The 27,743-nt window shown below is 41.4% G+C and overlaps 1 protein-coding gene across 6 annotated transcripts in view; it reads left to right on the top strand.

Moving 5' to 3' along the window:
* Positions 1 to 27,743, top strand: part of DYRK1A (dual specificity tyrosine phosphorylation regulated kinase 1A) — a 179,940-nt gene that overhangs the window by 120,021 nt on the left and 32,176 nt on the right. For 5 of the 6 annotated variants that reach the window (XM_037127136.2, XM_053657723.1, XM_037127135.2 and 2 more), the window contains 2 exons: positions 19,639 to 19,835; positions 26,547 to 26,666. In XM_037127136.2, the coding sequence (XP_036983031.2) occupies positions 19,639 to 19,835; positions 26,547 to 26,666 (317 nt within the window). The remainder of the gene's footprint in view (positions 1 to 19,638; positions 19,836 to 26,546; positions 26,667 to 27,743) is intronic. The other variant, XM_037127138.2, reaches the window with a different exon arrangement.

Raw genomic sequence — 27,743 nt, 5'->3', positions numbered from 1 at the left:
ATATAATAACTATTTTGCGTCTTAAATAAAATTTCTTGTTTTAGTGGAGGGACCCATATAATCTGATCACCTCAGAAATCTTTGAAAAATACTGATGTCTGTTTCCCAATTTCAGACTTAATATATTTGAGTCCAAATCTGTAGAAATTGGGGTGTCACCTGTATTTTTTTGGCTTTATCATGTTATAATTTTTTAAAATTTTATTTTCCAATGACAGTTTATATCAAATATTTTGTATTAGTTTCAGGTGTATGTCATTTGTATTTATGAAAGCTTCCCACATGAACTAAATATTTAATAGGTAGCAATTTTTATAATGAAAGTTGGTAGGATAGTAACCAAGTTTAACATGCTTCTAGTATAGGTCATGATTTATTTTGGAAGAAAATTTGTATGCTGAGTTTCTCTGAATTCATATATTGAACTGATGGAAATATATATAAAATAGGGATTAGTTAATTTGATAATTCATATCAGTTTTCTTACTCCTGCCTCTACTCTTCTATACCTGTTCTCTAAGAAAAAGTTTATCTTTTCAAAACCACAAACACACTTAAAGTTTGGGACATAATTTTGTGTTAGTCCAGATCCTTACTAATGGTAAGCGGCATACATCTGATCAGTATTTTCAGACAGGGAAATAACATTTCTTGTAAGTGTTTACCAGCCATTTCAGGTGGATATTAATTTCTGTATTCATTAAGGTAGGCTAAATGATATAATACATATACCCAACATTTCAGCGGTTTAAATCCAAAGTTTATTTTCTTGCTCATGTAATAGCCCAGTGAATGTCAGACCAGGGGTTGACTGCTCTGTCCTCTCCACTTACTTGTCCAGGGGCCACACTGTGGGCACTTCTCATAGTTGACACACATATGGTGTCTGAAGGTCACCCTGGTTTTGGCATTCAGTCACTGGATTGGGAGAGAGCGTGGAGGTTTACGAGTGGGAGATTTTCACGGGTTGGGCCTGCCCGCACCACACACACAGCACTGACCACTTCCCTTGATACTCCATGGCCAGGTCCTAGTCTGCGGCTGTGCTGGTTGCCAGGCAGCCTGGAAAATGACTCGTTGCCTCGGGCAGGAAAGAGAAGCGCCGTTGGTTATTGGTAAGCAGTCTGGACCATGTGGTCAGCGTGGCCACCTTAAACACCCATCAGGCGTTGATTTATCCTGCATATTTGTGTCTTTTATTGTTCTTTTCTCATTTCCCCATGTTTCTACAAAATTATCCCCCTCCCTCATGATCCTGTTTTCTGAGGGGAGGGGCTGGTCACTCATTGTTTATTTATGTGTGACACAGTTTTTGTAGACAGACAGACAACAGAAACTCATCCTCGGCTAACTTGGGCAGACAGTGAATTTAATGGAGGGCTGTACGTTAGCCCAGAGTTGATTGGAAAGCTGGAGATTAGGATAGAAAAATGAAGTAGGAACCAGAGTGGCAGGCAGCATAGGATACAGCCAGGTCGAGCCTTGGGCAGAGTCTGGGTAGCATGCCACTCCTGGCACGTGGCAGTGAACTGCTGCATGAGCTTCACGGGACCCACGGCGGGTGTGCTCTGGTTGTCCCTGCGCCGGCAGGATTCTGACCTCGGAGTCAGACGAACGTTTGACTGTTCAAATCTTCGGTCTCTAGCAAATCCCTAGTTCTCAATTAGTGAGGAAGAGTGGCTTTTTTTGTTAGTTTGGCTTTTATAGTAGGGATACGGCTTTTTTGGTCATGTACAGTTCCCCAAAACTGGGAGAGATACCAAGTGACTAAAAGATGACAAATGAACCTACTGTCAGACCTTTTTACCAGGACAAAAGATCCCATGTTGTGCTGTGACGTGGGAAAGTGTTTCAGTCTTGATTTTGCCACTAACCTTTTTGGACGAGTGACTTAAACTTTCTGGATTGCAGCTGCCCCTCTGTAAACTGAGGTGGGGAACTTGATGTCTGATACCCGTCTGTCCACTCACTCATTGGGTAAATATTCACCGTGTGCCTGTGTGCTGGCGTAGGAGACGTAGGAGACGTGCGTGAGACTAAGCCGCTCCTGAGGGGGCAGCTCGCTGGGGGGTGGGCTGGGCAGCAGTTCACTCCCGAGGTTCTGGGGAGGCGTCCTAGAGAAGGCGGCAGCAGACCTGGGTCTCGAAGGCTGAGTTCAAGATGGCTGGGTGCAGAAAAGAGTAGGGACAGTGTTCTAGCTGGAACAGTTCTGCTGTGGCGCTGAGCAGAAGGGTGCATTGTGCGGGGAAAGGAGAGAGGAGAGGGCGGTGTGTGGTGAGGTAAGAGGTGTGAACATGAAAAACTGGAAACCCTGAATGATTTAGAGTGTTGAGGATTCTGAAACTTAAATTTCGAAAGGAGTTAATTTTGGGAGAATTAACCGAAGGCGCACGGAGACTGGATAAGGAGTAGTTACTACAGAATCCCTCCTCACCACTTTCTCCTGAATTAAGATCTTGACAGAGTGTGGAAATAAACGGGTGGATTTAGGAAACATTCCTGAGGCCAAAGGCACAGAATGTAGTTAGAGAGAGAGGGGGTGTGTGTGTGTGTGTGTGTGTGTGTGTGTGTGAGAGAGAGAGAGAGAGAGAGAGAGAGATGTGTGAGAGAAGGGAAGGGGAAGTGAAAGAATGGACCAGACTCAGGTTCCTGGCATGAGCGGATGGGCGGGGAGATGCCCTTGTTAGAACAGACTCACACTTGGCACTCCTACCCACTGTGCGGCCCTGGGCCGACGCAGCTAGTACAGCGTGCTGTGCTTTCCAGCTGACGTTCAAGTTAGCCTCGGAATCTCTTAACAGCGCCTGTTCCAGACAGCCACTGCCGGTCTGTGTGAGTTTGCACTTGAGAGGAAACCTGGCCGCCTTCTCTGGTGCAGTGGGAAGAGGAAGATGGCTGCCGTGCCTTCTCTTTTCCCTGTCTTATTTGCTTCAGAACACTGATTCTCTAATCTTACTGAGTTTACTTGTTTACTGTCTTAGGGTTCCTACCACCCCAGCAATAAAATACGAAGTCCAGGTGGCCAGAGACTCTGCCCAGTATCTTCACTTTTATGTCCTTAGTGCTAAGAACTTTCTTTAGTGTAGCACACTTCAATAGAAATATAAGCCACTTTCATACTTCAGAGTTTCTAGGAGTCACAGTTTAAAAAAATAGGAAAGAGAAAGTTACATAATTTTAGTGGTACATTTTATTTTCCAGTATATCCAAAATATATTATTTCAAAATTTAAAATTATTGATGAATTTTTTTACTTTTTTGGGCCCCACATTCTTGAAATCTTGTGTTATGTTCATAGCGCATCTGTGCCAGCTGACTGCATTTCTTGCTCTCAGAGTCTCTGACTCCTGGCTGCCGTTTGGGGCAGTGGAGGGTCCGGAGCGCAGGCGGTGATCCTGAGTGACAGAGCAGAGAGCTGGCCAGTGTCACGTGGTACACCTGAGACTAACGTGATGTTATGTGGCCCTTAAACCCAATTAAACACATTTTGTTAAGAAAGGAAAAGTGAAATATCTTTTTAGGTGTAAAGTAGGGAGAAGTGTTATGTATCCATATTTTGGTGTCCTTCAACTAGAAAAATAAGTATTTTCTATGTTAAGAATATTTGGGTATGATTTTTAGCCTTATGATTGTATTTGGAATTTTATTAAATTATGTGTCGTACATGTCAATATACAGCGAGGTTATGTCCCCAGATTATCCCGCAGTCCTTGCATACACCTTTGCGTCCCTGAACAGCCTCAGGTGGTGTCTCGTGTTACGGGATGTGCTGTCCAGTACTTTACTCTGAATAATTAAGTTCTTTTTGAGGGTGGTACGTTGGCATGGAGGCACCTCTTACAATAGTAGTTTGGGAGGCTTATGGAGGTCACTTGATGTAATGCATCTGTACAAAGTGAGGCAGAGAAGTTTGACAGACCTTGAAGTTATGACTTCATGTTTTCAGGTATTGATGTTGTAAATAAAACTTGTAAAGAATGTTTTCTCTTAAGTTGTGACTATACCCATAGTGTTAATGGAAAATATCAGTTGTTGCAGTGGTAAAATTTTTTGTAATCTTGTTACCCAGGATGAAGTGTCCAGTTATAGTATCATACAGGGATTCAAAAGGGTTGTATTTGAAACAGCTTCAAGATTATGTGCTTGTGAAAACCTAGAGGACTTTCAAGGAGATTGGGTGCTGACAGAGGCGCTGGTGTCAAAGGTGACAGGCTTTCAAGCACATTGAGACAAGTGCCTCTCGTACAGAGAGATGCGGGGCTGGTCTTATGAGGAGATGCGCAGCCTCGCCTTTGGCACTGCCCTGGCATCCTGACTGTAGTACTATCAGGCCGACAGGGTGTCAGGGAGCGCCCGCCCTTCTGGTTGGTGGATGGCATGCTGTCCTGTTCATGAATCACTTAATAAAGCCGGTTAGATCTTCAGAAAAAGGGATTATGTCAAAGCTTAGAGTGGTTGGAGATGGTTACTCGGGTGTGGTACACTCTTTTTCCCTGCTCCAGCATGCAGAGCGCAGTGTGGTTATACGTGCCAGAAAATAAAGGCTCTGCAAACCAGTGATTTGGAGACAGAGAGGAGAGTGCTGGTATGTGACTCGGGGAGGCCCCGGGTGCCTAGTGGCACTCCCACCCTCCTTCCCTCTGTCACGGGGCGGGGTTATGGGGACAGGTGGGACAGGTGGCGTGCTTTCCCCAGTGTCCTGTGGTTCGCTTCTCAGCAGGGACCAGAACCCAGGGCTTCTGTTCCCCGGGCCGGTTTTTTCCTCTGCCACACCCTTTCCCCCTTTTATTGTTTTTGTGCCTTTTTCCTTTATGTACTCAATAAAACGTGAACTGCCACATGTACTTGATAACATGAAAACCGCTGAGCTGTACTCGGAGGCCGTCTCTGAGGTTTCAATGATAATGCATTGAAGAGGATGTCATCATTCAACTTAGTGCCCTTTCTGAATTTCTAATCATCACCACCAGTTTTCTAAGGCACCTAGGCTCCAGACTTCTGAGTCATTTTTGAATCAGGTTGTCACTCATCTTCCACATTTAAACAAGTTTTCCAGTCCTTTCAGTTCTCCTCACAGTGTGTGTTCATGTGGCTCCTTCCTTTTCGTTCTCAACATTTATCTCCGAAAGGCTCTCTTAATCTTTTGCTTGGACTGCTGAAATAAAAGCCCCTAATTGATCTGTGCTCATAGTTTCCCCTTTCCCAATCCTTTTTTTTTTTTTTTTTTAAGATTTTATTTATTTACCTTTAGAGGGGAAGGGAAGGAGAGAGGGACAGAAACATCAATGTATGGTTGCCTTTCGTGCGTCCCCTCCTGGGAACTGACCTGCAGCCCAGGCATGCGCCCTGACTGGGAATCAAACCGTGGTTGTTTGGTTCTCAAGCCCGCACTCAATCCACTGAGCTACACCAGCCAGGGCCCCAGTCTATTTTACACCTCAGTTCTATTATGACAAACTTAAGTAATAGAATATTTACTGAGCACTTACCATGTGCTAGATAGTATTTCAGACATTAACTCTTTAATTTTTATAATAATCTTGAGGTTCATATATTGTTAATAACCAGTTCTGCCGGTGGGAGGGGAGACACGGATTTAATTACCCAAAGTCACACAGTAGCTAGATAGTCAGCGCAAAATTGAATCCAGACAATCCGGAGTGTTCACTGCTGTAACTAAAAACACAGCTGGAGTGTGTCACTCCTGGCGCAGCTTTTCTGACACCCTCCTATCTGTTTTAAAGCCCGGATTCCTTGGCCTGGCAGTAAGTCTCTTGGGTGCAGTCTGCCTTTCTGTCCCTGGCCTATTCCTCTGTCTGTGTTCTATAGTCCAGTCAAACTTGAAGTGACATTTGAGAAATGGGAGTTGAGTTGATCAGTGAGGCCGTGATGTTTGAGGCAGCTCAGAGAGGACCGGCAACGGCTGGGAGGGAGTGGGGGTGGGCCTGGAGCCTTGGGGCGTGTTGGGGGGGTCACAGGGTGCCGCCCCAGCTGGAGCTTGGGGCCAAGCTGTAGTGTACAGCTGGAGCTTGTACACTACACTAGGTAGTGTACACCTCCTAGTCTCATCTTGTTTCACAGGCTATTTTCATGAGCTTTTTACAAAATTCATGAGTATTAGAAAACTGGCGCTTTTTTTTTAAGATGCTTTGTCAAATTTGATGTGAAGTTTTTTCATTTTTCCTAGCTTTTTAAATTCCCCTCTCTTCCAGCCACAGCCACTTACTGGCCTGTTTGCGTCTGAGTTTGAGTGGGTTGTGCTGGGGAAGGGACATGCTCAGGCAGGTGGGCCCGCCTCACCCCTCTCCTTATTAGTTCAGTTTACCTTCACTCCTTGACAGGGATTCAACAATCTCTTGTCTCATGGAGGCATTTCTTATGACTTTTGTGCAGTTTTCCACTTTTTTTAAAGAAAAGATTTTATTTGTTTTCAGAGAGGGGGAAGGGAGGGGAAAAGAGAGGGAGAGAAACATGGATGTGGGAGAGATACATCAATCGGTTGCCTGTCGCATACCCCCAACTGCAGACCTGGCCTGCAGCCCAGCCGTGTGCCCTGACTGGGAATTGAACTGGTGACATTTTGGCTCACAGGCCAGTGCTCAGTCCACGATGCCACACCAGCCAGGGCTCCCCTCTTTCTTTGAGGCCCAGCGCAGAGTGGTAAAGAGGAGACTTAGCCTGGTTAGTGTTTCTGCTGAGCAGCTTCGGTGGGACCCTGGGACTGCAGGGACTGCAGGGACAACACGCTTCAGGCCATTGTGGAGCCACTGACCTCCAGTTCCTTTCAGTGTAAAGCGTAATGAGTGCTGTGATGATGCCGCCTAATTCACAGTGCTTTTGTGGGTGTAAATGTGGGGGTACTGGGACAGTGTTCAGCATGGAATGAGTTCAGCGAATGTCATTACTGATTTTTATTACTTTTTCTATAATTGTGGAAAACTACTCAGAGCATTCTGGTACAGGGTCATAGAAGTCTGCTTTATCCATACTGTTATTATTGAGGGGACTCTGTCTGGTTTGGAACACTTTGCTTGTTTGAGAAGTAAAAATGTTATCGCCTATTGTTTATTCATTGACTTAACTATTTGATCTCCAGTGAATTTGGGTTTCCCAGTATCGTTACTGCTGGTTTGTGAGAATCGTATCTTCTGCCTGATTCTTTCCCTGCAGTGAGCAGGTCTTAGTGTTTCTAGTTGTATTTGGTGGGGATTCAGGACAGTGTGTAACACTTTGGACAGGGATGTTTTTCAGACTCCCCCTTTTTTTTTAATCCTCTCCCAAGGATATGTTTATTGATTCGAGGGGGTAGAAACTTCAGTGTGGGAAAAATCAGTTCGTTTCCTCCCGTAGTGCCCCAACTGGAGATTCAACTCGCAGCGAAGGTGTGTGCCCTGGCCAGGGTTGAACCTGCAGCCTGGGTTGGTGTGTATGTAGGAGGCGACGCTCCAACCAGCAGAGCCATCCTGCCAGGGCCAGACTCTTCATTTGATGGAGAACTGAGATGCAGATTGTAGCCAGCTTTGCACAGTAGATATGGAAGAGGTAAAACTAGTTATGAGCTCCACAATGGTATATTTATTTGCTATTGTACATATAAATATTTGCACATTGTACATAAAAGTACATAAATATACTTTTAATGAAGGGTTACTGTTTTTATATTATTAAATTTTATAACCTTCCTGAACAGTTAAAAATTTGCTTAATGCTTCACTTTTAAAGTGTCTGGTCAGATGAATATCTTGCCTTTTGGGCATTCTGTAATGGAAAATCCCCATAAATATACAGTGTTTTAATTGGAATCACAAAGCCAAATGATTGCCTCACTGGATAATTTTAAGTGTTACGCTGCAATTTAATATAGATACTCAAGTACTTAACTGGATTTAAAAATATCTTGTGTTTAACAGCTGTCTAGCTAGAACTAAAAATGAGTGAGGAGTGTGTAAGGTTCTCCTCTTTTCTGCTTGGGGTGGAGGGACAAAGGTTTTTAGAAGTGGAGGTTTTTCCCCTTCTGGCTGCTGCGGCTGTGCTGCTTTGGGAGAAGGCAGAGGTAAAGATCAGGGAAGGCTCCAGGCAGCTTTCTTCCCGAAGAAACCTAACGTGCCCGAGATTAGTACAGTCTTCAGATCTTCTTAAGCTGGCGTGGTCTCGCGTAGTTGACAGCGATGGCAGCCTGTGCTAGGTGATGTTTCTGTCTCTGTTGTGTTCCTAGCTGCCGCTCTCTGTTTGATCCTTTTACTGTCAAGGTGATGGCAGCCGAGCAGGTGAAGTTCAGCTTTTTAATGGCTTCATAATATTTGAGCCTTCAGATGTGTCGTAGCACGTAATTTCTCTTCTTTTTGTACTTTCAGGTTTCTGGAAGTTCACCTTTAGTGTGCTTGTAGGCCCTGGCAAAGTCATGGTCAGGAGATCTGAGATTAACCCTGGAACATGGTTGGGGGGCATTTTTGGGTAATTCAGGTTTTTTACCTATGCACATATTACATACATTATGTGTGTGTGTATAACTTCTGAAAATTTTTGGTAGCCTTGGCTGGGTGGCTCAGTCTGTTGGATTTCGTCCTGCAGAGTGAAAGGTCAAAGGTTTTATTCCTGGTCAGGGCACGTGCCTGGGTTGCTTGTTCCATCCCAGGTCAGGGCATGTGCGAGAGGCAGCTGATCAATGTTTCTCTCTCCCTTTCTCATTCCCTTCCCGCTCTCTTAAAAAATTAAAATAAAATAATATAAAATAAAATAAAAGCAATTAATTTTTTAAAAAATAAAACAGGTAGTAGTTTACTGGGTTTTGTAGATCTTTTTAAAAAAGGAACTAAGTTAGAATCCAACCACTATTTATTAAAATGTGTCTCTAATCTCTAAACAGAGACTTGGGAGCACAACCTTCCCTTCTGTCTGGCAGCAATCTGTGTAACTGTTCAGGTCTCTGGTGTTTTAGAAAGGAAGGAATACTTGGGTCTTACATGATTGGACAAGATGACGAATTACCTCATTTCATGTATGAGGACACTGACTTGTTTGTTCCTGCATTTATTCTGGTGCAGAGGCAAGGGAGAGGAGCTCTAAAATCATCGTTCAGTGTATTTCTGTATAGCAAACTGAACTTTCAAAATGTTTTTCTCTTTTTACCTGTCTTGTAAATGAAAATGTGAAGTTTACATATTGCATAGGAACCTGAAGATTCAAGAAGCAGGGCCCAGGCCCCGGGGCTTTCACAGGTGTGATTAGGAGAGACTTGAGACTCAGAGCTTTGCTGTCTAGATTGGCCCAGTGCTGCCCTTAACTGTCCCACAGATAACTCTTACCTGGGAGGTAGTGAATGAAGACCCCAACTTCTGACTGAATATAGGAAGTAGCGTTCATTGAGTGTCATGTTACATCCGGTTAGGTTGGACTTGATCTTGTTGCATGTGCTGTTGGCCACTGCTACTTTCTGTCCCAGCTGATTGTATTTTTTTATTTTAATTTTATCTATCTATCTATCTATCTATCTATCTATCTATCTATCTATCTATCTATCTATCTATCTATCGAGAGGGGGGAAGAGAAGGAGAAAGAGTGGGAGAGAAATATCAATGTATGGTTGCCTCTTATGCGTCCCCTGCTGGGAACTGGCCTGCAGCCCAGGCATGTGCCCTAACTGGGAATCAAACCGCGATACTCTGGTTCACAGGCCCGCGCTCAATCCACTGAGCTACGCCAGCCAGGGCCCAGCTGATTGTATTTGCTCAGCCATCAGCAAGGATGCGTCATCTGATGGGTACTTGTATGAGGGACAGCTTTGGAATCAAGACTGTCTCATCGCCTTGAGCTGTATGGTCACTGGCATTATTTTTCTTGTTGAAAATATACTAGATCTCAGGATCTGGTTTACCTTTTAATCTGAATAAGAATTTCTTAGCTTGAGAAAAACTGGTTTATTGATTATAACTAATATGTTAGTTTGAATGACTTGTCATTGTTATAAAACTTTTGAAATCTTTATCTGAAAATTAAACACTGAAGGCTGAATAGCTACAGTGAAAGTGCATGAAGAAGTGGTTAGCATTTATGCATTTATACATTTATACAAGGGTGGGCAAAAGTAGGTTTATAGTTGTTCACATGGAAAAAGATACACAGCTTCTGAGTATTACAATGGCTTTATGAACTCAAAATGGTCACAGTGCAGCTGTAAACCTACTTTTGCCCACCCCTGTACAAGCAGTTTAGTCAGGACCCCCAATTATTTGCTCATTTTCTTTAGGATTAACCTGGATGCCAAGTAGAGCAACCATCACTGTTCTGTGGAGATGTTTTAGATTCTTGACAATACTTTCATTCTCCTACAGGTAGTAGTTCTTTTTTAAGGGACTTGGTCTTTAGCCTGATTAGTTACCTTTTCCATGAATATTAGTGTTCCAATACTCTGTTGGAAAGAAATTCATGTAATATCGGCCCTGTGTTCATATGCAGCACTATTTCTCTATTAAAACACTGATATTGTCTGAAAAGGCTGCTTCAGCAGCTACTGTATTACTTGTTCTTCTCTGGTGCTGTTATGAGGATCTGCTAATCCGAAAGGCATCTTTTTCTGCCCTTCTGCAGGGATGTCCAGTGAGCCAGCATCTAAAATTAAACTTCTACCAGAAACGAGTTTTCATTTTGTTCCCCCAAAGGACTCGGGTGTGGCTGGCAGGTTAGAGAATAGGTAAATTTAAAGTAGTTGTAAGCCGGCAAGGACCATGCAGCTATAGTTATTGAAGATAAACAAGTCATTTTTTTATTGTATTTGCCTCAAATTTATTTGCCTCATAAACATGTTCATGAGCATTTTGTATAAATAACTATTTCAGTTGCTATGCTAAGTACATTGATTTCTTTAGCATATACTGTAGTTTCCTATTAAAGCATTAGTTTCCAGTTTTGATTTCAAAAAGTTTTGTCACATTTAAAGTTAGTTCATCATACCTAAAATTCATTGGCTTATATGTTTCACTTACTGTAACATTAATAATCTTCCATTTTGGCCCCGACTAGTATGACTCAGTTTGCTGGGTGTCATTTCATAAAGCAGAGGGTCTCCAGTTCAGTTCCTGGTCAGGGCACATGCCTAGGTTGCAGGTTCAGTCCCCGGCTGGGGCATGTGTAAGAGGCAACTGATTGATGTTTCTCTCCTTCTCATTCTCCCTTTCCTTCTCTCTAAAAGTAAATAAATAAATAATCTTTCTTTTTTGTGTTGATATTTCTAAACCTCCGAATGGTAGACTCGTGTGAATGTCCACACTCCTTGTGTACCGCTCACTCAGCCAGACACACCACAGTCCCTGAGGTGGCCTGTCCTGTGTGCCCAAGACTCTGGAGGACACAGATCTGGAGGACAGACAGTTCTTCTTGCTACCTTGTTTCCTACTAAATGGGGAAATTTTTAATTTAAATGAGTTTACTACTGGTTAAACATTTTTTATTATGGGTACTGTAAAAAAGATACTGTTTTTCCCATGTGGAGTTTTCATGACTACTGATAAGTATTAAAATATTAGGTGGTATTATCTGCTTTACTTATTTTTACTAATTAAAATAGTTTATAATTTTAGAATATTGGGGGAGAATAATTTTATGCATATTATACATTATACTGTGTACAGTATAATTTATGGAATTTAGTAGTTATATCTTGGGTGACTGTTGTAGTCATTTTTCTGTTCCAGATACTATGACTAAAAGTAAATTCTTGATCTCTAATTTCAGTGGTAAGAATTTGGTTTATTCTTTATAACGAAAGGGTCAAGGACCCATTTACTGTAGGGTTAAGTAAGTTTTTCTGTAACGTAGTTATTGGCGATAGTACAGTACCTCAAACATAGTGTGAATAAATGACCACATATGTGTACTGGTCTCAAAGTATCAAGACTGTTATTTTTCGTTCTTAACTGCAGTTAGTACTCCCCTTCGTCTCCTCTAGTGGCTCATTGGTGTCCTTGTCTGTCTGTCTGTCTCTCCTGGGTCCCTAATATAATGTTTGTCACATGTTTTGCTTTTGTGTATGTTATGAACTCCATAATGACATTGCTATTTTTGCTTTAAACAATTTTTTTTAAAGGTTGGGAAGAGAGATGTCTTTACTATTTATCTACATATTTACTGTTTCTGGTGGTCTTTAATTCTTTGTGAAGATCTGTTTTTATCTTGACTCATTCTCTACTGTGAACTGTAAATATTTTTTAGTATGACTATGCTGTTGACAAATACTTGCACTTTTATTTGTCTTGAAAGTTGTTTTGCCTTTAAAATTTAAAAAAAATACTTACCTAAGGCTATTTAAGAAAAAAATTTTTTTAGAGAGAAAGGAAGGAAGAGAACCATCAGTGGGAGAGAAACATTGATGCAAAAAAGAAGCATTGATTTGTTGCCTTCTGTTCATGCCTGGACCTGGAATCCTATACACCTGTCCAGGGACCCAAACCCTCAACCCAGGCATGTGCCCTGACCGGGAATTGAACTCACAGCCTTTCAGTTACAGGATGATGCTCCAACCAATTGAGCCACACTGGCTGGGGCTTGCCTTCAGTTTTGAAGGATGTATTCACCGGATATAGAATTTGTATTAAAAGTATTTTTCTTCTGTCATTTTAAAGATGCTGCTTTATTTTGTGTCTTTGTGTGGTTTCTAATGAGAAGTCCGGTCCTCCTGTATGTCAGTGGGTATTTTCCCCCCTCTCACTGCTTTTACAACTTTTCCTTCCTTCCTTCCTTCCTTCCTTCCTTCCTTCCTTCCTTCCTTCCTTCCTTCCTTCCTTCCTTCCTTCCTTCCTCCCTCCCTCCCTCCCTCCCTCCCTTCCTCCCTCCCTCCCTCCTCCCTTCCTTCCTCCCTCCCTCCCTCCCTCCCTCCCTCCCTCCCTCCCTCCCTCCCTCCCTCTCTCTCTTTTCTTTCCTTCCCTCCTTCCCTCCCCTTCCCTCCCCCCTTCCTTTCCTTTCTTTCTTGTTCAAGTACAGTTTTCTGTCTTTCACTTCCATCCCAGCCCAACCCCCCCCCCCCCCCCCAGTGCTCCCCACCTCCCTCCCATTTCCACCCCCCTTAGTTTTTGTCCATGTGTCCTTTATACTAGTTTCTGTAAACCCTTCCCATTTTCCCTTGAAATTCCCTCCCCTCTCCCCTCAGGTTCCTGTCAGCCTGTTCTCTATTTCAGTGTGTTTGGTAATATTTTGCTTGCTTGTTTATTTTGTCGTTTAGGTTCCTGTTAAAGGTGAGTTCATATGGTATTTGTCTTTCACCACCTGCCTTATTTCGCTTAGCATAATGCTTTCCAGTTCCATCCATGCTGTCACAAAGGGTAGGAGCTCCTTCTTTCTTTCTGCTGCATAGAATTCCATTGTGTAAATGTACCAGAGTTTTGGGATCCATTTATTTACTGATGGGCACCTAGGTTGCTTCCAACACTTGGCTATTGTAAATTATGCTGCTGTGAACATTGAGGTGCATAGGTTCTTTAGGATTGGTGTTTCAGGGTTCTTAGGATATAATCCTAGCAGTGGAATTGCTGAGTCAAAAGGCAGATCCATTTTTAGTGTTCTTAGAAAATTCCAGACTGTTTTCCAGAGTAGTTGTACCAGTCTGCAATCCCACCTGGTTTTTACAACATTCTGTATGCTTCATTGTTGGTTTTCAGAAATTTGGTTAATTTCTGAAATTAACCCCCATGTGGGGGTTGTGCTTGTGTGTCCTGCTTGCAGTTCTTTGAGCTTGGAGCTGTGGGTTGATACTTCTCATTGAATTTGGAAAACTTTTTTCCTTCATAAATTTTCCTTCCCCGGTTTTATTTCTGCTTTTGACACTTCATTCAAACAGGAATGTTAGCTTGATTTGTTTTGTAGGTTTTGGATGCTTTGTTATATTTTTTCCATTATATCTTATACTTGTTTTCAATTTGGTTAATTTTTATTGCTTTCTTTTCATATTCACTGATCTTTTAAAGTATCTAATCTATTAGTATCTAGTCCATTAATTAAATACTTAGTTCAGTTATTTTTCATTTCTAGAATTTTCTGTTTGGTTCCATTATAGTTTCTGTTTATTAAGATTTTCTGTTCTGTTATTTTGTTCATGTTTTCTTTTTATATTAAAACACACCTATTTTTTGCCTGCTGGTTTTTATGGATTGTTTCTGGGTCTATAGATGTTTATTTTCCTGCTAAATACGGCCCCATTTTCCGGCTTCTTTCTGTGCCTGGTCATTTCTTACTGGGTGTGGGCATTAATAATGCTAGGTTTTTAAGCATCTGGATTTTGTCGTCCTGCTTCCACAGAAGTGTTGAATTTTGTCCTCATAGGCCGTTCACTTACTTGTGGGTCATTTTAACCCTTTGCAGTTTCCGTCTGTGTTAGGACAGATAGAAGGCTGCCTCTGTGGAGGGGCCAGTTCAGCCCTTCTCACAGGGGTGTGCAACCTTTTAGCATCTCTACACCACACTGGAGAAAGAGTTGTCTTGGGCCAAACATTAAATACACAAACACTAATGGAAACAACAACAAAATAAACACTCAATGTTTTCAGTAAATTTATGATTTTGTGTTGGGCTGCATTCATAGCCCCCAGGACTGCATGCGGCGGCCCACAGGACAGACACCTCTGTTAGAGCGTGGGTTTTTCCTGTCTCGTTGATCGTTGATTGTCCATGGGGTCAGTCTGGGTTTTCTCACCCTGGTGATTGGAGCACTTCCTGTCTCCCCATTCTTTGTGAGTTCTTGCGGTCGTTCAGCTCCTGGCTCCCTTCCTAGGGCTTGTGCTTTGCCTGGCCTCCTGGGCCTTCCCTTGGATCCTGTGCAGCTTTGTATTTGACTGAGAGTCACAGGGATCCCTGGGTACAGATTCATGGAGCTCCTTCTCTGCTTGCTTGCTTCCTGCTGCCCACCCAGTAGCCTTGAACTCTCATCTCCATCTCCTCAGCTCAGTGAGGTCACTGCAGTCTGCTTGGGCTCCCCCTTCCCACACTGCACTCTGGGACTGCCTCCAGAGAAGGGGGCACAGGTGGTTGTGGGGTTGGCCCGGTCTTGTGCCCTTTTCTCAGTGGTCACAGTTCTGCACTGCCTGTCCTGTAATGTCGGAAAGCTGTTATTTTGTGTGTTTTGACCAGTTTTACAGGAATTTATTGTAAATGAGGTGGTTTGGTGCCAGGTGCTCTAAAATGGTCAGAAGTGAAAGTCTGATATTATAGGTCTTTAAAGATACATGTTTTTATTTCTATCCCATTGTTATTCTTAACAATTTAATACACAGATTTAATTAATGTTTAGACTGAAAAATGTGAGCATTTATTTAGGTCTCACAGGAGCAATTTCACTGTGTCTGTAGACAGTTGAATATCCTGTTTATGTGTGTGTGCCCACATATTCTGTAGTGACATGTATTAGCCACTAACTAGGGGGCAATAAGAAACCAGTTTATTTATCCTTATCATTAGTTAATTGATAGAGTCATGATGTAGTTTAGCCTTAAAATATATTAACACCTGTGGAGCCAGGTGCTGTGCTGTGTGTTCAGGATATAAAAATGAATGAGAGAAATAGACTGTTATGCAGTAGCTCTAGCCTGTGCTATGATTAGACTTCTTTATTTCGGATGCAATGAGGCCTCATTTTAAAAATACTTCTTCCATTCTTATCCCCTTCAACTCCCTTCCTTCCTCAACCATTTCTTCATGTTCTAAATATTACTGATGGATCTTTTTTGTTTCAGTGCGCAAATATTTGTTGAATGCCAGCCATGTGCCACCACTGTTCTTGGTACTCATGAATGATACCATGATGAGCAAAATTTACTTGTGAACTTAAACTCAGTTACCCTCCTGATTGTGTGTGCTTTTGTTTCCAGGCATTAAAAGTGCAACTGCCTATTCCTTTTTTCCTTTTTACTGAATATATTGGTGTGACATTGGTTAATAAAATTACATGGGTTTCATGTGTCCAGTTCTGTAACATGTCACCTGGATATTGTGTTGTTTATAAACCACCCACATCAAGTCTCCTTCCATCACCATTTATCCTCTTTTACCATCTTCTACTTACCCCCCAACCTCCTTTCCCTCTGGTCATCACCATTACTGTTGTCTGTGTCTGTGATTTTTTTTGTGTGATAAAAAGTTTTCTTTAATAGAAAAATGGTAAAGCATGCCCCAACAGGCATTTCACATAAGTGGATATCCATATGGCCAGTGCTTACTCAGTGAAAAGATGCTTATAGTCACCAGGGACATACAAGTTAAAGTCACAGTGGAGTGCCACTTCACACCCCCTTGGTAATGATTGAAATTAGAAAGGCTGCTGATTGATTCCACGTGTTGGTGAAGGAGTGGAGTGGAGAGAATTTCTGTAAATTGCTAGTGGAAAAACAGATTAATATTAAAAAGCTGGAGAAACAATATATACCATCTCTGTGTCTGTCAAAGACACTAAAATTACATTCGGCCCTTTGAAGGCAACTGCGAGGCTGACATGGCCCCCAGTGAAAATGAGTTTGACACCCCTGCTATAAAGTAATGATAGTGAACAAACCAGCTTATAAGGAGAACATTAAGTTTAGAGACCTATTTATATGAAGTTAAAACTAACCCGGTTTTGGTAATGAAGATACTAATTTTTTGTTATTAATTGGGAAGCGTCATAGGATGGTGGGGGGTTCAAGAATGATGGCCCTTTTTTGACACATAGGTTAAAACGATAATTGTTTAAGTTATATTGTAATGATTTGCACTTTTTTCTGTAATAATAAGTTTAATTATGGTATATATTAGTGGTGTTGATAATAGAAACAGAATATTTCTGAAAATACTGTTTATATGCCAGACCATTCTGCAGCCTACTGTGGCACCTCATTTTCAATTCATAGCAGACCAAAGGGAATAGGCTTAGTGTCATAGCGTCCTCGCTTCATAGACAGGGAGACTAAGACCCGGAGTTGTTAGTCATTCAGGGCCTCAGCCTTCTTAATGTTTACTTATAGGAGCTGTTAACATTTCTTCCCAGTTTTTGGTATTTTTAACTGTGCACATCATCAGTTCTTTCCATAGGATAAATAAATGTCCAGTGTTTTTATCCTCACCTGAGGACTTCTTTTTCCCCCGTTGCTTTTAGAGATAGAGGAATGGAGGGGAAAGAAACATTGATGTGAGAGAGAAGCATCAATTGGTTGCCTCCTGTACGCCCCGGACCAGGGATCATAGGTGCCTGGGCCAGGCATCAAACCTGCACCCTGGGTTTGTGCCCTGACCAAGAGTCAGGCCCTCGACCTTTTGGTTATAGGATGATGCTCCTGCCACCGGAGCCACACTGGCCAGGGCTGGGTTTTGCATTTTTTACAGTTTAGAAAAAAATAGTCATTTGTTGGTTTGAGTGGGGCAGGGAGGGAGAAAGAGAAGAAAAGAAACATTGATGTGATAGAGTAACATCAATCGGTTTTCTCTCATGTGCTCCAACCTGGACCAAACTGACAACCTACACACGTGTCCCAGCTGGGAATTGAACCTGCAACTTTTCATTTTGCGAAATGATGCCCAATCAACTGAGCCACACCGGTCATGGCTATTTGTTTGTTTGTTTGTTTGTTTGTCTGAACAAAGTTGCTTCACATGCTTGAATTGACTATTTTTTTTATAATGAGTAATGAAGTATTTAGGAAAATTACCTTTCTGCCATTATAGGGACATTGCTATTTTCCATATTCAGAGTAAGCTAAGGGCCTTATGGTATAGTGGAGGGAGAGAAGCTGGGGTTTCTAAAGTCAATGCTATGTCCCTGACCAATGGGTTGGGAGTCATTTTGCAAAGAAAAAGATCACTAGTTTGATTCCCAGTCAGGGCACCGGCCTGGGTTGCAGGCTCAGTTCCCCAGTGGTGAACGTACAAGAAGCAACCGGTAAGTGTTTCTCTCTTGCATTGATGTTTTTCGCCCTCCCTTTCCTTCTCTCTGTAAGTAAGTAAGTAAGTAAATAAATAAATAAATAAATAAATAAATAAATAAATAAATTTTAAAATAGAAAATAAAAGCAATGCTAAAGCAAGTGATAGTCAAGATAAAAGTAGGGTAAGAAGACTTGAGATGCAATTTAGAAGGGTTACTCTAGTCATGTTATTGAATAAATGCAAAGTTGCAGATGGGCAGAATAAAGACAGATAACTGCGAGGAGTCTTGCAGTTGTTCATCTAAGTGAGGCGTGGAGTAATGGAGGTGAAAAGAAGAGGTAGTATTGGAGTGTTCTACGCGAGGTGGAACCCACAAGGTTGGGTGGCTGTTTGCTTGAGATGGTCTCTGGAGGAGAAGACTCTTCCAGACTCCCAGAACTTTGGTTCTGGTGGGCCGGTGAAAGACAGGTTATCCACTGTGGTAGAATAGAAGGGGAACTTACATTTGGAGGTACTGGGCTTGGCTTTTCTCAGTTGGCAGAGTCTGTGCAGCATTCAGGTAGAGCCTGCAAGAATGGGCACTGTCCTGTCATCCTGCACTGTACAGCATAGTAATTGCAGCTGATACTGACCATTTATTAATTACTGGAGCTGTTCTCAGTACTTTACATGTGTTAAAACACTTAACCTTCACCATGGCCTGTTGAGGTAGAGATTATCATTATCAGGAAATTAGGTGTGTAGGGCCATACAGCTGGTAAGTGTGGAACTGAGATTTCAAACTGCAGCAGCCTGGCTGAGAGTCCCTCTTGGGGTCTGTCTTGGACCGGTGCTGTTGTGTGTCTGGAGAAGAGCAGGCTTTAGAAAAGGACCTTGCTGCTGAACAGTTTGTTTGGTGATGGGGTGGGAGATAGTTGCTTTAAACAGGAAGAGAAGCACGAGTATGCTGCGTCTCGAGTTTGCTGACCAGGATTTTTATGCCTGCCTTTTGGCTTTAGTCTGTGATTGCAAGTTTGGTTGAATGTAAGGAGGGTTTCTTTTTCCTCTTTAAGAAATAATGAACTTTTATTAGCTGCCAAATACTTTTATGGGCCAAAAACATTTTCATTTCTACTATGAAATTTATTTCTACCATGAAAATCATGGTCATGGATGGTCCTAGCCTATCCGTAAGGTAATCATTGACTATTCATCCTTGTGGCAGGCTTACCAGATCTTGGTTTTCTTAGGGATGTTGGAAGAGTCCAGAGCAATCCAGCATTCCTGTGGATTTGTTTTTATGTATCATGTGCTGAATCTTTGGTTACCTGTGTCAGTGGTGAGCACCATTAGAACAAGTCTTTCACCCGGCTTGGGAATGCTTGGGGTATTAATTGCCATACACCTGACAGATGCAAAGCAGCGTCTTAGCACCTTTCTATTGGTTTCTGAGGAGCCCAGTCCATTGGAGAGGCCCTTCACAAGAATTGGAAGATTATTTATGTAATTTATGGTTCCCTGTTGATGAAAACCTCATGTGTGAAAATACAAGTATATTCCTATTGCTTTACAAAATTATTTAAGGTTTTCTCTTAATACAGACTTATACTCATTTTAATTACTGTATTTTATGCCATTTAACATAGAACTGTTGTGTTAAGTGAGTTAATGTTTATAGTTTTAGAGGTTTCTGATGCCACTGAACATTGTTAAAGTCCTTACTTTAAATATACAGACATCAGGCACTAAGTACCTCTGGTAACCCTCCCTTATGTCTTGTAGGAGGAGAGACTTCAGCATGCAAACCTTCATCTGTTCGGCTCGCACCGTCATTTTCATTCCATGCTGCTGGCCTTCAGATGGCTGGACAGATGCCCCATTCACATCAGTACAGTGACCGTCGCCAGCCAACCATAAGTGACCAACAGGTTTCTGCCTTATCTTATTCTGACCAGATCCAGCAACCTCTAACCAACCAGGTAGGTTCATGACGTGCCAGAAACAACTTATCAGAATGGTAGTTTATTCCTTAAAATGGTAATAAATAGGTAAAATGCTTTAATGATACTAAATTCTAGATGGACAAAATATATTAAGGTCGCATTAAAGAGTTTGGTGTTTGTTTTTTTGTTTTGTTTTGTTTTTTTTAATGTATTTCTCTTAAAATGCACTAAAACATAATCACATTATTTCATTCTGTGACAGGGAGGGGAGAAAGTTATTTTTAAAGAATATTTAAGAGCCCTGGCTGGTGTAGCTCAGTGGATTGAACGCGGGCCTGTGAATCAAAGGGTCACTGGTTTGATTCCAAGTCAGGGCACATGCCTGGGTTGTGGGTCAGGTCCCCTGGGAGACAGGTACATGGGAGGCAGCCACACACTGGTGTGTCTCTCTCTCTTTAAAAATAAATAAATAAAATCTTAAAAAAAAAACACATTGTGGTAAATATTGAATAAATAAATGCCTCCTTTTAAAAAAGAATGTTAAACTGGGGGTAAATGTAAAGAAAAATATTAAACTAAAAGCTTATTTTTATAGAGCGGTGGGGCAAAGGTGGTTAAGAAGAAAAATGTAAATGATAGAATAAGTCAGAGTCCATTACAGCAAACATAAGGAGTTGATTTTAGGCCTGTATAAGCTACTTTAGCTTGTATAATTTGCAAAAATGAAATATAACACCTTTTTAACCGAAAAGGAACAGATACAATGCAAATTAACCATGGTTGATGTTCATCTTGATAGACGAGAGTCACCACTTTTCAAGAAAAAATAGGTTTTATAAAGAGTAAATGCTGAAATCTCCTGATGTACACATGCATGCATGTGAGTGTGGGTGTGTATTTTTTATATCTGCCTGAGCTATCTGTACTCACTGCGCTGATTTGGGTTGGGGAGGATCTTTTACCAGCTGCATTGTGGTAGTTGTCTTCCCTGCCAGGACTGAGTCTCACAGAGTGCTGAAGATGCCATTTCTGTGCATGCTTTAGAATTGGAAATTCACCACTGTTTCGTTTAGGTCTTTTAACATATTAAGTGAGGATCAAAAATGTGGGAAATTTGAAAGTATTTCTTATACTGGGCTATTTGGAGGAAATGTGTTTGGCTCCAGTTAAATAATGTCATTATAAGGGGCCCCCCTTGTATGTATTATAAGATTTTGTCTAGTTAAACTAGCTTTACTTTTATAAATGTGTGTAGCCTGTGAATAACATTCAGTTAGCAGTAAGATGAATTATGGCAGGACTTTAAGTGAGAAGTCATATGTTTCAGAATTAAAGATTTGGTCAGAATATTCAGGTTTGGGAAGTATTAAATTGTGTAGTAGAAGAAAATTCTCTGGACGTCCAGAAAGTAGCGGCAGCACAATTTTTCAGTTGCATGCTTTTAGGAACAGGCAAAAGATTTGTGCAAGCTGCGGAGAAACCAGAGTATGTATTGTATTTTTAAGAAACAAAGCATATTAGGATTCAATTTCTGCTTGTTCAAAAGCAGCCTGTCAGGACGCCTGTTTTTATCTGTTTCACAGCCAATGGGACTGACAGCTTTAAATGTGGAAGCAGTTAACTCTGGGGTCCAGCCCAGGCCTGTTTCTTCTGATACAGTGCTCTGTGAGTTCCAACACCTGCCCTCAATGGAGGGGAAAATTCCAGTTCTTTCAAGTTAGTTTTATAGTTATTATAGTAGGTAGTTTAGCAAAATGCTTGTTTTTAGATACAGTGAACATCTTCTTTGTGGATTTTTTTAAAAGATTATTTATTTTTAGGGTGAGAGGGAGAGAAACATCAGTGTGTCGTTGCCTCTTGTGTGCCCCCTACTGGGAACCTGGGCTGCAGCCCAGGCACGTGCCCTGACTAGGAATCAAACCTGTTGCCTTTTGGTTCTCAGGCTGGTGCTCAATTCACTGAGCCACACCAGCCAGGGCTATTTGTGGATTATTTTAAAATAAGAGATAATTCACTTAGGATTTCATTTTAATCTATAAAGTATTTGAAAAGATTTATATGATGTACAAGACTGTCTTAAGTAATATTCATATTCAATATTTATATTATAAAATAGTATTCAGCAGAATATTTTCGCCAAACCCCATATATTTCTGGACTCTATAAGGCAGTCGGAATAGGAGAGAGCTTTCCTATAATTGGAGTGTGGAACACTCCAGCCGGGTGCTGCTGTGGCATGGGCTGCAAGTCATAAAGCGTGGGCTCGAGGTCTTGTTGCAGGACTGGCTGTAGGACTTGAGTCAGGTCACACGGACCTTCTGTCTGTTCCTTGAATGTAATATTGTGACCTTAGACTAGGGACCCCCCTCCCAAACCCATCCCACCCCTTCTAGCTCTAAAATTTTATAATTTTGTTATTTGACTCTGTTGTTTCTTGTTAATCATCCTGTCATCTTTTAAACTAGGTTTATTATATAAATAAATTGAAATGAGCTAACTTTAACATTTTATTTTTGGTAATGTTTCATACAAGTTTAAACACAGTTTTGTTCAAAAGATAAATTTAGAAAAGAAGCCCTGGCTGGTGTAGCTCAGTGGATGGAGCACGGGCTTCTGAAGCGAGGGGTTACTGGTTCAATTCCCAGTCGGGGCATGTGCCTGGGTTGCAGGCCAGGTCTCCATTGGGGGACACGTGAGAGGCAACCACACATTGATGTTTCTCTCCCACTCTTTCTCCTTCCCTTTCCCTCTCTCTAAAAATAAATAAATATTTTTTAAAAATTTAGGAAAGAAGAGAAACATAATAAAGACAAGGATGGGAAAGGATGGTTAGTTTTTGGGATGCTGAATCTCTGGGCTGTTTTCTCGGTACCTTTCGTAGTTCTTCAGCTTGTCCAGTATTCATATCCGGAGTAGGACATTCAGCTTTATTAACAGCTCTCAAAATAACAAGAAAGTAGAATATAATTTTATTTTCTAATTCTGCATTACATGCAAAAATATGAGGTAAATATAAATAAAATGGATGTAATAGATAATTACACTAGAAAATAACTTCTAAATAAAGTTCTGGACCTTATACTTTGGCATCTTATTCAGAAAAAAAAAAGATTGTTTTGGCTCTTGATACTTAACCTCAGCAGGAGGTAGAAACTACTGCTTTTCTTCTGCTTCGTGATCTGTGTCTGCACACAGAAGGGCCCAGAGACGTGAGGCTGGAGGGCGTGGCTTCTTCTGGGTGCCCAGGCAGGTAGCCGAAGCAGCTGGAGAGAAGCTCACCAACTTTACTTTCTACAGTGAGGACTCGGAGTGGGGTGGGGGAACTAGCACCTTCAGCTTGGTGAGCTCTTGAGTCTTCAATGCAGTGGGCCTTTTCTCCGTTGTGGAAGGGAAGAAAGGAGCTTGCTGTATTACTATACATTTTCTTGACTTGGAGACTATAAGAAGCAGGAAGTGGAGAAAGCATCAAATACACAGGGCTGGTCTTGAGTCTTATATAGATTTGTAACTCAGTATTTAGAAAAGTTATTTTCTAATTCAGGATTTGTACTTTTGGCAGCACAATATTGAGAAATAGAAAATTTGGTTACCTAACATGAAATCACAATGAAAGTTAGTGAAAGGAGTGTTAGTTTGTAGAAATTAATTTGTTCTTTGCATTTATTTTGGAACCTCCTCTGTACAAGGCCCTTTTTGAAGCAGTGAAATAAGTCTGGCTCAAGGGCTAATTTTTTTTTATGAACAGAATGCATCTGGTGTAAATATACAGAAGCTCCTGAAATAGTAACTTCTGTTGCCAGAGGCATCCAAGAAAAGTAAGGTATTTAGACTTGGCTGTTCAACCTGGCTTCGCAGGCGGTGTGCGGCCAATTGTGGGCCTGGTCCACAGTGCTGTAGGGTGCGCCAAGTCCATAGCGTGCACTTGTGTCAGAGGCAGAAGAACGTCATTACTTGGTCAAGATTTACACCCACACCCAATTTTATATTACATAGTGTACATTTAAGGATTTTTAAAAATTGTGCGATGTTGGTGTTTTGAGTGAGCATGATTAGTCCTGGAAGGATACAGTCAGTGGTTCTGATGTTTGAAATGCCAGTGGAATTGTGAATGGGCAAGTTAAAAACTTAAACACATTCACAGTTTTGTATATGACTAATTTTAATAAATGCATGTGCTTATTTTGTTGGTGTTTGTTATATATGACTCAATTATTTTGCCCAACAAATAAGTTAAAAATGATTCAACCAGGAGGGTAGGTTGGGGCTCCTGGCCTAGTGTTGCAGTTCAAGCATGAGACTGGGCATGAGATGATGGCCTTAGTTCCTGTCATCTCACCTGTATTCTTCACTGGTTCTAAGACTTCGTCAAGTAACTTCATACCAGAGATTCCTGTTTCTCATTTGTAAAGTGGTGAGAGGAGCAGTACTTATGTTTCAGAGATTGTTTAGAGGATTATGTGAGAGACATGTAGAAATATTCATGCTCAAAATGTCTGTAACAAATACTTGCTACCACTGTTGTTATTTTATAATTGGCTCCTTAAGTAACACATTTGCTTCTAACAGTAGTTGTACCTTCTACCGACTTTCATTACATTTGTAATGAAATGTGTCACTGGTTCAGATTCTGTGAAACCTCACAGTGAGGCTGTGTACTTCAGCAGTCCAAGCAGGGGCTTGCTGAGTGGATTACCTGCATGAAGGTAGTGCCACGGTCTTCAAAAATAAAAAAGGAAATACGTTGAGGAGTATTACCTTAAGTGAGTATAACATTCATTCACATAAAGTAATTGGCATACTTATTATTGATCCTGTCTATTCATTAAATCTTCAAGGAATAGTGCAAGAATAAAATATTCTGTGAGTCTGGCTGTACCTTCTATTTATATTTAGAAAAGCAAGACTATATTAGAAAAGTTAATCAGATTTTCTTATTCTTACTATCTTTTCAGAAAAATTGTTGTAATCGCTGGAGGTTTTTTTTCCCTAAACCTTATTGGAACTTTAAGACAGAGATGATCATGAGAAGAGATCATTATTAACAGTAATTCTGTGAACGTACCCTGTGGATAACTTCTTAGAGTTTGAGTGTAGGTGCACAGGAAACTAATGTTAATACTGGTTAGAGAGAATGTGTACCTAGTAATTGCTGTGATAACTCTTATCATTTTTTCATTTCACAAGGGTGGTGATTTTTTGTTTTCCTGCTTTGGTTATGTCCAGTGTCACCTTAGAACCCTCTTTTTTTCCTCTCTCCCTCCCCTCCCCTCCCCTCCCCCTTCTTCCCTTCCCTCCTTCCCTTCCTTCCTTCCCTCCTTCCTTCCCTCCTCTCTCTTTCTCTTTTCCTTCCCTCCTTCCTTAACTTGGTTAATTATCCCAAAACTCCAGGCATTTCTCTGAAGACTTGCTCAGTATGATGTGGTTGCTGTCTCTCTGCCTCTCAAAGTGACCAAAGTGTCCTTTGAGAGGGCCTGCATCATTCACTTTGGGCTCAGTAGATTATACTGGAGTAAATGTCAGTAAGAGCCAGAAGGGAACCCCAGGATGGCCACTAGTGGTGACTGTAGGTACCTTGATCCAATTACTTGGTTTTGAGGATGTGTTTTTTAATTGCAAAAGCCCCATTGGGATCCCCTTCCGTCCTGACCCACAGTGGAAGAGTAGGGAACAAGTATCAGTGCTGGTGATGAGCTAGCTGCAGTGTTCCTGGGTGTTGGTACAGGGGAAGGGCAGGCACCTGCTCTGCTCTCCCTGCCCCTCTAGCTGGAAACTCCCATTTGAACCCTGACTGCCTATTAGGTGATGAAAAAGATGTGGTTTAGGATTGGCTCAGGGCGAGGCGGGGGGTGGGGGGGCATGGCAGGGAGTGGAGGAAATGGAGTATGGGTGAAAGGAGTTTTTTAAAAGAAAGTTTCACCGGCTTTAAGGTGTCCTGTGGAACTGGTTTGTGGCACATTCCTAGTATAATCATAAGTAGGGATATTGATTATTAGTGGATGCATTTGTTTATTCAAATATTTATTAAACACCTACTGTGTGCCAGGCATTGTTTGAGGCACAGGGAATACAACATTGAACAAAAGAATTCTGCCCTTACGGAGTTTTCCTTTGAGTGGGAAGAGGAGGAGAAAAGCCTCAGACCAGGGAGTGTGTAAGTGTGTAGTCTGTCCACTGGTCCTGAGCAGCAGAGCACAGGGCGGGGCTGCGGAGGGCCTGTTGACTCAGTGTGGGAAAGAAGTGGGAGCAGAGGGCAGAGCCTGGGGTGTTGGGGAGCTGTACTTCTGCAGCACCTGCCTCCATTCCTGCTTCACAGCCAGCTTGCTTTGTGGTGCCAACTGGGTCCTGAAATCCTGTTGAGGAAACTGACATTGGGTTTGTCTTTGACTGTCATGAACCAGGCCAGGCTTTAGGAATAATTCAGGAGAAAGTTTTTGTTGGGCTAGCTTTATGATGGAGAAGCCCTCTTGGGCAGCATCGTGAGAGTCTCCTGGACCAGAGGCGTGTCTGCAATTCCACTTTTTCATTCGGGGAACAGGATCGAAGCCTCGCGCAGCTGGGTTTATTATCTGTTAATTTCATTGAATCATTTGCCATTGTCTTTAGTGGAGCTGGTTGAAAGAGATAATGGAACATATAATCCTCTAATGTAAATGCCTTTTTAAAAAGTAACATATACATGGGTTACAGAGGAGGGAATTCATAACAGTACAGCATAGTTAAAGTGCTAGTCTTTTCTGTCTATTTAAGGTGATGCCTGATATTGTCATGTTACAGAGGCGGATGCCCCAAACCTTCCGTGACCCCGCAACCGCTCCGCTGAGGAAACTCTCTGTTGACTTGATCAAAACATATAAGCATATTAATGAGGTAAGACTGTTGATTTGTTATAACAGCGTGTCTCTTGCAGTATAGGGGAAAAGTTATTTTGTGACCTGTTAGTCGTGCTCAACTTTTTTGTTTTACCCCAGTGGTGGTTGTGTTGATGATTATTGTGAAAACTGGTAAGTTAATGATCCACAGACAATATAATTATGTAAAAGAAGGAGGATACACAAACAAGGATTGCAAAAAATATTATACTTGTAGATAACTTCCCCCTCTCTTCAGAGTTGTCTTTAATATATGCTGTCATTTATGTAATAACTTTTTTAAAATAAGAAAGGAAAGTGAGGGCACAGTGACACTATAAAAGTATGTTTATGTTAGAATTTTGCTTAAGATTTTATGTATCTGTTTCTACTTTTACCATGGATGCCGAGGGAGCTCTGAGATATATTTAATAACCAGTTAACAGGCATTTGGCCTAGTTTATTTGATCTATATTTTGTGGTTTTAAATTGTCTTTTTAAGTTTTCCGTGTGTTCTTTTATCTGTATCTTTTCGGTGTAAGATATCTGAAAGCCCTTTGGAACGGAAGTAGGTCAGGGAGAAAACATAGACAACACTTCGAATTACTCATCACTCATCTTTCAACTTGACTCTTTGCCACTAAAACTTATTCTTTAGTGTCTTAGCCCTTTGGCTGATTGCCATTTGCTTCTAGCCTCAACTCTGGCTCTGTAACTTAATTATTCAGTGAGCTTTTCTGGAGAAGAGCGGACACGCTTGTGCTTTTTTTTTTCTCTTCCAATGTGAGCCCTACATCTTTCACATTAAAGGCTTGTCCTCCACCAGCTTTTAGAGCCGTTTATCAAAAAAGATGTTCTTATATATGTATGAATTTCACAGTGGCTTGATGCTGTTTAATGCCAGTGTTATTATATCGATGTGACTAGATAAAATTAGAATCAACTCCTTGAGGAACATTCCTGAGTTGAGCTTTGTACGCACTGAGTTGTAAACGATGTGCCAAAGTAGCTTTTGGTCATCTGAGAATCTCGGATAAATTACTTTTATTAATGTCAGTTTGTTAAGATCTGATAAATATTAAAATGTACTGTTAAG

Source organism: Artibeus jamaicensis, unplaced genomic scaffold, assembly GCF_021234435.1.
Source record: "Artibeus jamaicensis isolate MK-2021 breed Jamaican fruit bat unplaced genomic scaffold, CSHL_Jam_final scaffold_474, whole genome shotgun sequence".
Lineage (NCBI taxonomy): Eukaryota > Metazoa > Chordata > Mammalia > Chiroptera > Phyllostomidae > Artibeus > Artibeus jamaicensis.
Note: the sequence above shows the minus strand (reverse complement) of the source record. Positions and strands in the feature narration are given on the sequence as shown.